Here is a 14,159-nt window from a genome sequence, read left to right as displayed (position 1 = left end):
CAAACCTGACCTCTCTAGGATATTCAGAAGCCAAGTTATAAGCCCACAAAGGTGTAACTGGACTACTTCTTTAAATTGACACCAGATCCGGTGATCTTTGGGACATGGTTTGACCCCCTTAGGAAAGTGCTATCATCATGAAACGTTCAGATCACTTACAACCATAGACTGTACATATACTGGACAATTCGATTCCATAGGCTTCAATAACACGTTATCTGTCCATAATGGGAGGTGTCCACCACCGCCATTTTGACCGTGTCACAGGTTCCGTCCAGCCCAGACAATTCCATAAAAGGGAAGAGAGGAGGCGCTGAGGGTGGGGCTGTAAGGCTGGGCTCGAGTGACGACACCCAGGCGAACTAGCTACGAGCTAACCTGAAGCTAACCCTGGCTAACCCAAAGCTAAAGCGGAGGTGGGAGCCGAGCTAACGGATGTAGCCACCTAGCTTCAACCCAACCGGAGCTAACTGGAACACCCATCGACCTGAACCTCACACGGAGTTTAGGTGGAGGTTTTCTGCGCCTGTTCGTGAGAAGTACCTGTATTAAAAAAGTTTTAAATCGGTAAGTTTATAATTTATTTCCGTAATGAATACATTTTGCTTTGAGCAAGTTTTCAGTAGTTTTTTTCGGCGCTATCACTCCTGAGTCGCACCAGCCATTAAATGTATCATGAATAAGAGAAAATATATTTAAGTCGTATTTTGGGGGGACATTTTATTATCTTTCTTACAAAATCTGAGACCAAGCGTTTCACATAGCAACACAAGCACCGGTAACCATAACAGAATGAACAACAGCCAGCAGAGGAGAGGATGGCGGTGTTTCAAACCCTCCCGGCCGGCGAGGAGAGCTCATTCCTGGGCTGGAGCCGGCCCTCAGCACCCCGCCACAGGCTCTAACAGATGCTGGCGGTGTTTGAAACCCTCCCAGCGGGACAGGGGAACTCATTCTTGTGTGGGTCGGAGTCGGCCCGCAGCAGCGCGGTGTAGCCTACATATTTTGTTATATAAGTAGCAGGACCTGCCAGAAAATGTAAAAAAGTGCGAGTTATAGTCCGGAAAATGTTGCAGTTATTAGTATTCGAGCTAAATTAGCAGCGTAAATACATTTCATATATTTCCAAAATGTTATACTTGTTTGTATCTTGTACAGCCAACTAGTCTTTATTCTGGACTCAGTACAATTTATCAAAAGTAAAGAGACATTCTACAGATGAAGTAAGCACAAGATAACTTACTGGAAGACACGGGATTATCATGAGAACCAGAACAAGAGAGCCTGATAACAGTCATGTGAAAATAAGTTAAAAAGTATGTATGTATAATAGAAATAAAATATATTAGAATTAGTGTAACTCACTGTGATCCAAACAGTAAATCAGCCATAGCTGATTAGTAAATATGACATGAGGTCTGGGAGTTTTTAAGTTTCATTTTTATTTTTTTGTTAGATCTGTTTAAATGTCACCATGGCAGCCTGTGTGTCTCCAACATCAGCTATGCAAAGCAGCAAGTGTAAGTTCCACATACCTGTCTCACCACTTCATGTATGGTTTTGTACTTTAAACAATTATGACAAACCTGTTATTTTTTCTCCATAGCCATTTGGATAATTGGAGACAGCTACGTGAGGCGTGGTGCCCAGAGAGCTGCAGAGACAACCTTGGCCTCCCTGACGTCTGTGTCTCCTGGTTCGGTTGGGGCGGACCATCGACATACATACATGTGCCGACACTTTGCGCCCTGTTTTATAAAATGTAGTGTTAAAAATAAATGTTTTTGCTCAATTACTGGAATTTCTTTGGTTAAGACAAAAGTGAGGAATAATCATTTACAAGTTATTTGTACAACAGGCCCATTTTAAATCCCAACAGTTTCTTAGCAGACAATAGAAATGTGTTCTTTACTAACTTTACTTGGTTTAAAAATCTTACTAAAATAGTGCCGTATTGCAAAACCCAATCATACTTGTTATGTATACATTAGTTTTGTAGATATTTTTTACAGATATATATTTGTGTGCAACAAATCCAAACTTAAATAATTTGTCATTCTTTATTGAAAAACAACAAAATACAGTTATACAGAAAGTGTGGGAAAATGATAATGTGAAAGTATTGCTATTTAAATGTAATCCTATTTATCTTTAAAAAGAAAAACTCTAAAAATGTCCTGTACAGCATCATGACAGAAGAATGGTGGTCTGTCTGTCAGAATGTGCTGAACAGATTTGCTCTTTGAGGAGGAGTGTCATGTTTGGAGGAAGGTACTTAACCCAAGACATGCAGAATACAACAGTGACCAAAAACTGATGGAAAAAATGATTTATTTATAAGGAGGAACTTAAGGTGCACAGATAAGTCTGTGGTTGGAACTGCAACAACAGCTCAGCGTCTGGAGGAGGGAGAACACAGGTGAGCTTAGGTTCTGGTTTCAAAATCCATTGTAGGCAGGCAGAGGTGTTCAGCAGACTTACTGTGGTGGGTGTATGTGTTGGCTGGAGGAGAGAGAGGTAGAGAGGAAGCGCAGGAGAGGGAGCAGAGGTGGAGAGAAGCGGGGCGTCCTGGTGGATGGGGCACTGGGTGAGATGAGAGGTGGGTTATGGAGGGTGGTGATAAGGTCCGTGTGTTGAATATCCAAATCCTGGAGTAGAGGTCAGTATCCAATGAGGTCGACAGGAATCCTGAAGAATGGTAAATCCAATATAAGAGCAAAAACACTACGAAATAACATTAATCCTAGGAACACTAGAGGTAACACGAGTGGCTGGTTACTACCAAAACTGAGGCAATCTTCTGGCGTCAAATTGTGTCCTCCATCCACCTTAAATAGGAAAGCACCCCGCTGATTGCTGATCAGGAACGGCTGGGGTGTAGTCACCAGAACCATGAAGAATGTGTCTCCAGAGACAACTCGGGTCCTGGTACCAATCAGGAAAGCGGACCTTATCACCCAGAGCTGCCAGGTCACGCTCAAAGCCTTCATGTTCACGCTGCAGAGCCTGAACGCTGGCCAGGTGGTGGCCGTAGTTGTCTGTGTTCAGGGCCTGGTTCTTCTCCTCGATCCACTCTTTGGTCTCATCAGCGTCTCTGAGAAGACATCAGAACTCCGTCTGAGTGTGGGTCCAAACTCTACTGACCCGTAAGCGGCGCATAAGTGTGCGGGGTACCTGTGGAAGCGCTACACCTCATGGGCGCTGCCCAGCATGTTGCAGCGAGCGCCAGCGGTTGTTCAGCTCCTGGAGAGAAACCAAACCCAGTGAGATGAAGGTGGACGCCAGCGGGCTGGACGCCGGACGAGGAAACCTGGAGACGGATCGCTCAGACAGGAAGGGAAGAGCTTCCTCTTACCTTGATGGAATTAAAGTTAGCCGTCGTCTGAACGCCCAACCGTACGGTCTGAGGTCAAAGGTCACAGGAAACACACACCAGTCAGCAGTCATACAGATGCATAAAGATAACTGTAGCCATGGCAACCAGCTGACATGTCCCCACTTTCACCAGCACCTGGTGCCTGCCGGGTCACCTGAATTCCTGTGTGATGTCAGCACGGTCGGCCGTGACTGCTGCCATCAGAGGTGACCTCTGATCAGCTGAATGAACTCACCTTCCAGGGTGACGCCGTGTTAGAGTCGGCTTCGTCCTGTAAACAAACAAACAAACAAACAAATGAGTGGTAACATAAACACCACGTCTGGTTCTGGTGGAGGCGGAGGACAACATGCACCTTTCCAGGAGCAGAACCCAGATGTTCTTGTTGCTACAAACAGAGACGAGCAGAGTTAACAAACCAGGAAGTGAGAGGGACCAGCTGCTGCAGACAGGTGACGCTCACCTGAGCCTGAACCATAGGAGCCTCCTCAGCCATCAGACCTTCTGACTCCAGTTCAGATGCCACCTTGTTGATGTCCCTCAGGCGGGACTCGTTGGCCTTCAGGTCCTGCAGGACAAAAGCACCTGCTGATTATCTTGTTGCTGTCGGGTTAACAGGTCTGGTGTTAGAACGTGGTGGATAAGAATGTTCTGACGGGCCGAGGGCTCTGAACTCACCCTGCAGGACTTGGCCTGCTCCTTCAGGGCCTGGATGCTGCTGCCATAAGCCGACAGGTCCGACATCAGGGCCTCGTGCTTCTTCAGGAGAGCCTGTGGAGCAGAACATCAGAACCTTCAGCTCGTCTGACACAAGTGGAGCTTTCTCGCAGCGATGGTCCAATCGGATCCGCCACTGTAAAACAAACCCTGCTCAGTTCACCGCAGACGCAGCTCTGCGGGTGTTTAGTGGAAAAGCGTGAGCCTTCTGCCGGCTGCCACGTGTCATGGCTGCTCTGCAGCGGGAACACACATCACAGCTTGTAAACCGTTTGAAATAAGAGCGCCGGGAACACGTTTGTCATCACTTCCTGTGCGAGGCCAGCACTTCTACCCCTAACCCATGAGACACTCAAACGAGCAACGATGTCTGGTAGACAACCGAAGGAAATGACAAATACAGAAACACTAATTATGAAGGACTGGAAAGAGAGCAAAGAAAAGCGATTGGAGTTTCTCAGGAAGGGACTTCCATACCTCGGCCAAGTCCTCGTCTTTCCCTTAGTCTGGACTTCCAACGATGGGCTCCTTCTCCCTCATCCAGGACTCGGCCTCATTAGCATCCGCAAAGTACTGCTGGGCCTGCAGAGAGTCCTCCAGGTCCTGCCTCCTCTGGGACGCCTTGGCCTTTAGCGTGTCCCAACGTCCATGAAGCTCTGACAGCTTAGTCTTCACCTCCTCACCAGCGAAGTGACCTGGACCCAAAAAAAGTGAGCCAGAACCTGCAGACACCTCAGAAACATGTCAGGACCAGACCTGCTCTACCTTCCTCCACCATGGTCTCTCCTTTCTGGGTGACAGCCTTGATGCGAGGTTCATGACCTGTGATCTCAGCCTGCAGAGCCTGGTGCTTCTTCAACAGGTTCTGGACACCAATCAGGTCCTTCCCTGAGGACACATGTTAGAGTTCAGCATTATGCAGTAGACAGACCAGTTTAACCCAGGGGTTTCTTTCTTCTACAATCTGCTCTTTAACTGTATTATTTCCTGCTATTTCAGCTGTTAACTTTATTTTTTCTCCAAGTGTTTTTCTCCCCAGAAGAAGCTACAACGATGTTCTGCTGAGCTGTGGTGGCCTCATGGAGGGGGCCATCGGCTAGCACACTGCTGCTAACCACTTAAACATTCTCCCTCTCCTGATAGTAACATTTTACTTTCTTTGATGTTGGATGTGCTACTACTAGTTTACCCGTTTAATTATAGATTCACTAGGATAAATACAATAAAGTTTATCTCTTGCCAAATAGAATATTTACTGTGGCGAGCCCGTGAAGAGGTGTAGGAGAATGCGACAAATTTGTCTGTTAAAAAGTCTGTTATGTACAAAAAACACAATATCATCACACTATTTTGGACCGATACATGACGGTCAGGTCCAGCTTGGGGAGAAAATATGACACGTCTTTCAGGATGGACTTCATCTTTGGTAGCTGGCGAAGCCGGGAAAAGCAGGATCTAACCACCTGGCTAATGTGGGAGTCCATCCGCATCTCTGGGTCCAAAACCACCCCCAGGTTAGTGATGGTTGGCTTCACTAAGCTGCAAAAACAGGGTTGCAGGACAGGACTAACTGCAGTGGGAAAGGGAGGAACAAATATTCCAGTTATAAATATTAAATATTTGAACAAATAAATATTTGTTAAAAGGAAGAAACTGATGATGACTTTAAGATTAGAGGAATGTTCTAGAACGGGTCTGGAACCAACGATGGCCCTTTGTATCAAATTTGGATTAAAAAAATAGCTCATGATTTTATTTATGGATGGAATAAAAATACAGGTTGTAAGCATCTTCTCAGTATCTTCATGTTGCACGACTTTCCACAGCAGAAGGACACAAAAACTGCCAGAATTATGATTAGAAAGATTTACGTTTTAATCTCAGAATCCCAACTTTTCCCAGAATCTTCACATTATTCTATGAATTCAGAGAAAATATACATTTTTCAGAGGTCTCGCTCCCCTGTTGTGGATATTTCTCAAAATTCAACCATTTTTTCTTTTTAAAAGCTTTAGTAAGAGTTTGGACTCTAAACAAGTTTTACTTTGCAGACTGCTTGTCTAAACCTTCATCAGATCTGCTCATAATAAAACATTTGGGTTATATTTAATGCCCAGGAAGATGCTCTTCCTGGGCATTAAGTTATCAAAAACAGATAAAAGTATTTTTTACCATAATTTTAACTGCTATCAGCTGATAAAAATAATAAAAAACAGCCTGATCATTAAAGGGGTGTAAGTGAAACCGCGCGGATCACACAAACCATCATGCTGTCTATATGACTTTGAAAATATATAGTTTAATTACAGTTTGATTTATTTGACATCTGTATAATGTTTATTATTTTGTTTTTTCCCCCTAAATGCCTAACGTTTTAGTTTTACATGAATATTAGTCATTCATCACAATACATAAAGTTACACATTTTAAATTTTAATAGGGGAAGACTGCAGGAGGGAGCGGTAAAATACAGAAATCCCCAGCAAAAACAAGAAACTTTACGAGTCTGATGAAACCCGCTGGAGTTCCTTCAGCAGGCCTGGTGGCAGCTACAACGGCCCAGTGGCTGTGCTTGGTCAATGTTATCGAGCTCAGTCCGGCTCGGCCGTGAACGAGCCGAGGCGACATCCTGCTCTGCTTAAGAAGAGGTGTTATTTTCCGCTTCAGAAGAAGCGTCCGTGTTTTACGCTTTCTCAGAGACATGTCACGTTGCTAAGTTGTTAGCGCCGCGCGCTAACACGTCAATAGTGCAGCATAGCCTGCTGGAGGTTTTAAGGGTTCAGATGAAAACACCCTACCACTCAGGCTGCTTACACATCGATATTAAGTTGTCGCTGTTGCGCTCACGCCGTAATACAGTATTAGATGCGGTTAAAGTCAGACATGAAAAACTCCACGAGCGGTCAGACCGCGCAGCAGCTAGGCGCAGCAAGTAGGCACCGGATCGGTCAGGCTGCCCGGCCTGACCGCTGGGGATTACCGGATGGAAGAATGGACACAGAAGTCTCCCTCTTAGCGCTCCGTCATATGTCAACCCATTTTTATCTTAAATGCACTGGGTTTTACCCTATTACCCATCTAAATATGCCCTATTAATTATTTTACCGTATTTTACATTTAAATTTCATGGTTAAACAGTACATGCTACATGTTAAACTGATAGTTAGCTAGCTACTTCGGTAAACTCAGCTAGTTTAAAGGTGGCAGTGACATAAAATACGAATATAGATTTTAACTTACCGAAAAAAATGAAGTGGAGACTCCTTGGACGCTCTATTAGTGAAATTAATACCACTGCAAGTCATTTTGTCCAACAATTGCACCAATAATATCCAAAGAAGAATACACAAACACAGAGACTCAAAATGCCGGAGCAGTTTCCAAGCCAGACCGAGGCTGTACTGAGGCCTTTCCACGGAGCTAGCTCTGTGGTCACGTGGGTCTGAGGCGGCGGTCACGTGTGTCGGATGCTCATTAATTATACAGAATTTTAGGCTTTCAATACACTTAAACAGAAGAGTGAGAAAAAAATTCACCCCCCTCAGAGTTGTCATGAGTATAAACTAGATAATTTAGACAAAAAACATGTTTTGGCACCAGGCTGTAAACATGTTTATTTCTGCTGTGAAATCGGCATTTTTAACATGGGAGTCAATGAGGATTTGCTCGCTTCTGGCACCAGCCCCCAGCGGATGAGGGTGGAACTGCAATTTTTCTTACTTCCGGGATGGGACCATTTTCTGAGCGGCATTGTGGGGGCTTGCTTACAACTCAATAGATTCTAACGTCCTGTAACGTTTCAGCCTGATTGGACCTTGTTTTCACACAAATGAACCCAGAATGATGTGAAATTGTGCTTCGTGCAACATAATTCTGGGTGCCATTTACAAACCATAAGTGCTAATGACTCCATTCCTTTTTGTGGTTGTAGGGGCTGTTGATTGGAGTACACTAAAACAAACCTGATCTCTCTAGGACATTCAGAAGCCAAGTTATAAGCCCACAAATGTGTAACTGGACTACTTCTTTAAATTGACACCAGATCCGGTGATCTTTGGGACATGGTTTGACCCCCTTAGGAAAGTGCTATCATCATGAAACGTTCAGATCACTTACAACTCAGTAGATTCTACCTTCCTGTAACGTTTCAGCCTGATTGGACATTGTTTTCACACAAATGAACCCAGAATGATGTGAAATTGTGCTTCGTGCAACATAATTCTGGGTGCCATTTAAAAACCATAAGTGCTAATGACTCCATTCCTTTTTGTGGTTGTAGGGGCTGTTGATTGGAGTATACTAAAACAAACCTGATCTCTCTAGGACATTCAGAAGCCACGTTTTAAGCCCACAAATGTGTAACTGGACTACTTCTTTAAATTGACACCAGATCCGGTGACCTTTGGGACATGGTTTGACCCCCTTAGGAAAGTGCTATCATCATGAAATGTTCAGATCACTTACAACTGAATAGATTCCAACTTCCTGTAACGTTTCAGCCTGATTGGACCTTGTTTTCACACAAATGAACCCAGAATGATGTGAAAGTGTGCTTCGTGCAACATAATTCTGGGTGCCATTTAAAAACCATAAGTGCTAATGACTCCATTCCTCTTTGGGGTAATGGGGGCTGTTAACTGGAGTACTCTAAAACAAACCTGACCTCTCTAGGATATTCAGAAGCCAAGTTATAAGCCCACAAAGGTGTAACTGGACTACTTCTTTAAATTGACACCAGATCCGGTGATCTTTGGGACATGGTTTGACCCCCTTAGGAAAGTGCTATCATCATGAAACGTTCAGATCACTTACAACTCAGTAGATTCTACCTTCCTGTAACGTTTCAGCCTGATTGGACTTTGTTTTCACACAAATGAACCCAGAATGATGTGAAATTGTGCTTTGTGCAACATAATTCTGGGTGCCATTTAAAAACCATAAGTGCTAATGACTCCATTCCTTTTTGTGGTTGTAGGGGCTGTTGATTGGAGTACACTAAAACAAACCTGATCTCTCTAGGACATTCAGAAGCCAAGTTATAAGCCCACTAATGTGTAACTGGACTAATTCTTTAAAGTGACACCAGATCCGGTGACCATTGCGACATGGTTTGACCCCCTTAGGAAAGTGCGATCATCATGAAACGTTCAGATCACTTACAACTCAATAGATTCTACCTTCCTGTAACATTTCTGCCTGATTGGACCTTGTTTTCACACAAATGAACCCAGAATGATGTGAAATTGTGCTTCGTGCAACATAATTCTGGGTGCCATTTACAAACCATAAGTGCTAATGACTCCAATCCTTTTTGTGGTTGTAGGGGCTGTTGATTGGAGTACATTAAAACAAACCTGATCTCTCTAGGACATTCAGAAGCCAAGTTATAAGCCTACAAAGATGTAACTGGACTACTTCTTTAAAGTGACACCAGGCCCGGTGACCTTTGGGACATGGTTTTACCCCCTATAGGAATGTGCGATCATCTTGAAACGTTCAGATCACTTACAACTCAATAGATTCTAACTTCCTGTAACGTTTCAGCCAGATTGGACCTTGTTTTCACACAAATGGACCCAGAATGATGTGAAATTGTGCTTCGTGCAACATAATTCTGGGTGCCATTTAAGAACCATAAGTGCTAATGACTCCATTCCTTTTTGTGGTTGTAGGGGCTGTTGATTGGAGTACACTAAAACAACCCTGATCTCTCTAGGACATTCAGAAGCCAAGTTATAAGCCCACAAAGGTGTAACTGGACTACTTCTTGAAAGTGACACCAGGCCCAGTGACCTTTGGGACATGGTTTGACCCCCTATAGGACAGTGCTATCATCATGAAACGTTCAGATCACTTACAACTCAATAGATTCTACCTTCCTGTAACGTTTCTGCCTGATTGGACCTTGTTTTCACACAAATGAACCCAGAATGATGTGAAATTGTGCTTCGTGCAACATAATTCTGGGTGCCATTTACAAACCATAAGTGCTAATGACTCCATTCCTTTTTGTGGTTGTAGGGGCTGTTGATTGGAGTACAGTAAAACAAACCTGATCTCTCTAGGACATTCAGAAGCCAAGTTATAAGCCCACAAATGTGTAACTGGACTACTACTTTAAATTGACACCAGATCCGGTGACATTTGGGACATGGTTTGACCCCCTTAGAAAAATGCTATCATCATGAAACGTTCAGATCACTTACAACTCAATAGATTCTACCTTCCTGTAACGTTTCAGCCTGATTGCACCTTGTTTTCACACAAATGAACCCAGAATGATGTGAAATTGTGCTTCGTGCAACATAATTCTAGGTGCCATTTAAAAACCATAAGTGCTAATGACTCCATTCCTTTTTGTGGTTGTAGGGGCTGTTGATTGGAGTATACTAAAACAAACCTGATCTCTCTAGGACATTCAGAAGCCAAGTTATAAGCCCACAAATGTGTAACTGGACTACTTCTTTAAATTGACACCAGATCCGGTGACCTTTGGGACATGGTTTGACACCCTTAGGAAAGTGCTATCATCATGAAATGTTCAGATCACTTACAACTCAATAGATTCTACCTTCCTGTAACGTTTCTGCCTGATTGGACCTTGTTTTCACACAAATGAACCCAGAATGATGTGAAACTGTGCTTCGTGCAACATAATTCTGGGTGCCATTTACAAACCATAAGTGCTAATGACTCCATTCCTTTTTGTGGTTGTAGGGGCTGTTGATTGGAGTACACTAAAACAAACCTGACCTCTCTAGGACATTCAGAAGCCAAGTTATAAGCCCACAAAGGTGTAACTGGACTACTTCTTTAATGTGACACCAGGCCCGGTGACCTTTGGGACATGGTTTGACCCCCTATAGGAATGTGCGATCATCATGAAACGTTCAGATCACTTACAACTCAATAGATTCTACCTTCTTGTAACGTTTCAGCCTGATTGGACCTTGTTTTCACACAAATGAACCCAGAATGATGTGAAATTGTGCTTCGTGCAACATAATTCTGGGTGCCATTTACAAACCATAAGTGCTAATGACTCCATTCCTTTTTGTGGTTGTAGGGGCTGTTGATTGGAGTACACTAAAACAAACCTAACCTCTCTAGGACATTCAGAAGCCAAGTTATAAGCCCACAAAGATGTAACTATACTACTTCTTTAAAGTGACACCAGGCCCGGTGACCTTTGGGACATGGGTTCACCCCCTATAGGAATGTGCGATCATCTTGAAACGTTCAGATCACTTACAACTCAATAGATTCCACCTTCTTGTAGCGTTTCAGCCTGATTGGACCTTGTTTTCACACAAATGGACCCAGAATGAAGTGAAATTGTGCTTCGTGCAACATAATTCTGGGTGCCATTTACAAACCATAAGTGCTAATGACTCCATTCCTTTTTGTGGTTGTAGGGGCTGTTGATTGGAGTACACTAAAACAAACCTAACCTCTCTAGGACATTCAGAAGCCAAGTTATAAGCCCACAAAGATGTAACTGGACTACTTCTTTAAAGTGACACCAGGCCCGGTGACCTTTGGGACATGGTTTTACCCCCTATAGGAATGTGCGATCATCTTGAAACATTCAGATCACTTACAACTCAATAGATTCTACCTTCTTGTAGCGTCTCAGCCTGATTGGATCTTGTTTTCACACAAATGGACCCAGAATGAAGTGAAATTGTGCTTCGTGCAACATAATTCTGGGTGCCATTTACAAACCATAAGTGCTAATGACTCCATTCCTTTTTGTGGTTGTAGGGGCTGTTGATTGGAGTACACTAAAACAAACCTGATCTCTCTAGGACATTCAGAAGCCAAGTTATAAGCCCACAAATGTGTAACTGGACTACTTCTTTAAATTGACACCAGATCCGGTGACCTTTGGGACATGGTTTGACCCCCTTAGAAAAGTGCTATCATCATGAAACGTTCAGATCACTTACAACTCAATAGATTCTACCTTCCTGTAACGTTTCAGCCTGATTGGACCTTGTTTTCACACAAATGAACCAAGAATGATGTGAAATTGTGCTTCGTGCAACATAATTCTGGGTGCCATTTACAAACCATAAGTGCTAATGACTCCGTTCCTTTTTGTGGTTGTAGGGGCTGTTGATTGGAGTACATTAAAACAAACCTGATCTCTCTAGGACATTCAGAAGCCAAGTTATAAGCCCACAAATGTGTAACTGGACTACTTCTTTAAAGTGACACCAGGCCCGGTGACCTTTGGGACATGGTTTGACCCCCTATAGGAATGTGCGATCATCTTGAAACGTTCAGATCACTTACAACTCAATAGATTCTACCTTCTTGTAGCGTTTCAGCCTGATTGGACCTTGTTTTCACACAAATGGACCCAGAATGATGTGAAATTGTGATTCGTGCAACATAATTCTGGGTGCCATTTACAAACCATAAGTGCTAATGACTCCATTCCTTTTTGTGGTTGTAGGGGTTGTTGATTGGAGTACACTAAAACAAACCTGACCTCTCTAGGACATTCAGAAGCCAAGTTATAAGCCCACAAAGGTGTAACTGGACTACTTCTTTAAAGTGACACCAGGCCCGGTGACCTTTGGGACATGGTTTGACCCCCTATAGGAATGTGCGATCATCATGAAACGTTCAGATGACTTAAAACTCAATAGATTCTACCTTCTTGTAACGTTTCAGCCTGATTGGACCTTGTTTTCACACAAATGGACCCAGAATGATGTGAAATTGTGCTTCGTGCAACATAATTCTGGGTGCCATTTACAAACCATAAGTGCTAATGACTCCATTCCTTTTTGTGGTTGTAGGGGCTGTTGATTGGAGTACACTAAAACAAACCTGATCTCTCTAGGACATTCAGAAGCCAAGTTATAAGCCCACAAATGTGTAACTGGACTACTTCTTTAAAGTGACACCAGGCCCGGTGACCTTTGGGACATGGTTTGACCCCCTATAGGAATGTGCGATCATCATGAAACGTTCAGATCACTTACAACTCAATAGATTCTACCTTCTTGTAACGTTTCAGCCTGATTGGACCTTGTTTTCACACAAATGGACCCAGAATGAAGTGAAATTGTGCTTCGTGCAACATAAATCTGGGTGCCATTTACAAACAATAAGTGCTAATAACTCCATTCCTTTTTGTGGTTGTAGGGGCTGTTGATTGGAGTACACTAAAACAAACCTGATATCTCTAGGACATTCAGAAGCCAAGTTATAAGCCCACAAATGTGTAACTGGACTACTTCTTTAAATTGACACCAGATCCGGTGACCTTTGGGACATGGTTTGACCCCCTCAGGAAAGTGCTATCATCATGAAACGTTCAGATCACTTACAACTCAATAGATTCTACCTTCTTGTAACATTTCAGCCTGATTGGACCTTGTTTTCACACAAATGGACCCAGAATGATGTGAAATTGTGCTTCGTGCAACATAATTCTGGGTGCCATTTACAAACCATAAGTGCTAATGACTCCATTCCTTTTTGTGGTTGTAGGGGCTGTTGATTGGAGTACACTAAAACAAACCTAACCTCTCTAGGACTTTCAGAAGCCAAGTTATAAGCCCACAAAGATGTAACTGGACTACTTCTTTAAAGTGACACCAGGCCCGGTGACCTTTGGGACATGGTTTTTCCCCCTATAGGAATGTGCGATCATCTTGAAACGTTCAGATCACTTACAACTCAATAGATTCTACATTCTTGTAGCGTTTCAGCCTGATTGGACCTTGTTTTCACACAAATGGACCCAGAATGAAGTGAAATTGTGCTTCGTGCAACATAATTCTGGGTGCCATTTACAAACCATAAGTGCTAATGACTCCATTCCTTTTTGTGGTTGTAGGGGCTGTTGATTGGAGTACACTAAAACAAACCTGATCTCTCTAGGACATTCAGAAGCCAAGTTATAAGCCCACAAATGTGTAACTGGACTACTTCTTTAGACACCAGATCCAATGACCTTTGGGACATGGTTTGACCCCCTTAGGGAAGTGCTATCATCATGAAACGTTCAGATCACTTACAACTTAATAGATTCTACGTTCCTGTAATG

At 43.3% G+C, this 14,159-nt stretch overlaps 1 protein-coding gene and 1 long non-coding RNA gene across 3 annotated transcripts; one reads left to right on the top strand and one right to left on the bottom strand.

Moving 5' to 3' along the window:
* The first annotated feature begins 434 nt into the window (after positions 1-434).
* LOC139069744 (uncharacterized) lies at positions 435-1,697 on the top strand. The gene is made up of 3 exons (XR_011520434.1): positions 435-567; positions 1,457-1,520; positions 1,607-1,697. It is a non-coding gene; the product is annotated as an uncharacterized lncRNA (long non-coding RNA).
* A 617-nt stretch (positions 1,698-2,314) lies between these two features.
* LOC139069743 (spectrin alpha chain, non-erythrocytic 1-like) lies at positions 2,315-4,790 on the bottom strand. 2 transcript variants are annotated; one of them, XM_070550641.1, is made up of 8 exons: positions 4,571-4,790; positions 4,055-4,147; positions 3,840-3,944; positions 3,732-3,764; positions 3,612-3,647; positions 3,356-3,403; positions 3,175-3,243; positions 2,906-3,094 (listed from the first exon to the last, which is right to left on the bottom strand). In XM_070550641.1, exons 2-7 carry the CDS (start codon positions 4,118-4,120, stop codon positions 3,193-3,195), a joined length of 339 nt encoding a protein of 112 aa, XP_070406742.1. In that variant the 5' UTR covers positions 4,121-4,147; positions 4,571-4,790; the 3' UTR covers positions 2,906-3,094; positions 3,175-3,192. The 2 variants fall into 2 exon arrangements, with proteins under 2 accessions (XP_070406741.1, XP_070406742.1); XM_070550640.1 differs by lacking the exons at positions 3,356-3,403; positions 3,612-3,647; positions 3,732-3,764; ... (1 more) ...; positions 4,055-4,147; positions 4,571-4,790 and adding exons at positions 2,315-2,399; positions 2,482-2,688 and having other exon boundaries at positions 2,783-3,094; positions 3,175-3,314.
* Positions 4,791-14,159: the final 9,369 nt, after the last annotated feature.

Source organism: Nothobranchius furzeri, chromosome 4 (genome assembly GCF_043380555.1).
Source record: "Nothobranchius furzeri strain GRZ-AD chromosome 4, NfurGRZ-RIMD1, whole genome shotgun sequence".
In the NCBI taxonomy this organism is placed as follows: domain Eukaryota; kingdom Metazoa; phylum Chordata; class Actinopteri; order Cyprinodontiformes; family Nothobranchiidae; genus Nothobranchius; species Nothobranchius furzeri.
The sequence above is the reverse complement of the archived record's forward strand: the minus strand, read 5'-3'. Positions and strand labels throughout refer to the sequence as shown.

What these genes read in the sequence shown, in the direction of transcription:
- LOC139069743 (XM_070550640.1), bottom strand. Translation starts at nt 2,990, where the DNA reads ATGAAGGCTTTGAGCGTGACCTGGCAGCTCTGGGTGATAAGGTCCGCT. An exon ending in AGAAGATTGCCTCAGTTTTG is followed by an intron (nt 2,689 to 2,782) that starts GTAGTAACCAGC and finishes ACCATTCTTCAG; the next exon opens with GATTCCTGTCGACCTCATTG. An exon ending in CAACACATACACCCACCACA is followed by an intron (nt 2,400 to 2,481) that starts GTAAGTCTGCTG and finishes TCCCTCCTCCAG; the next exon opens with ACGCTGAGCTGTTGTTGCAG.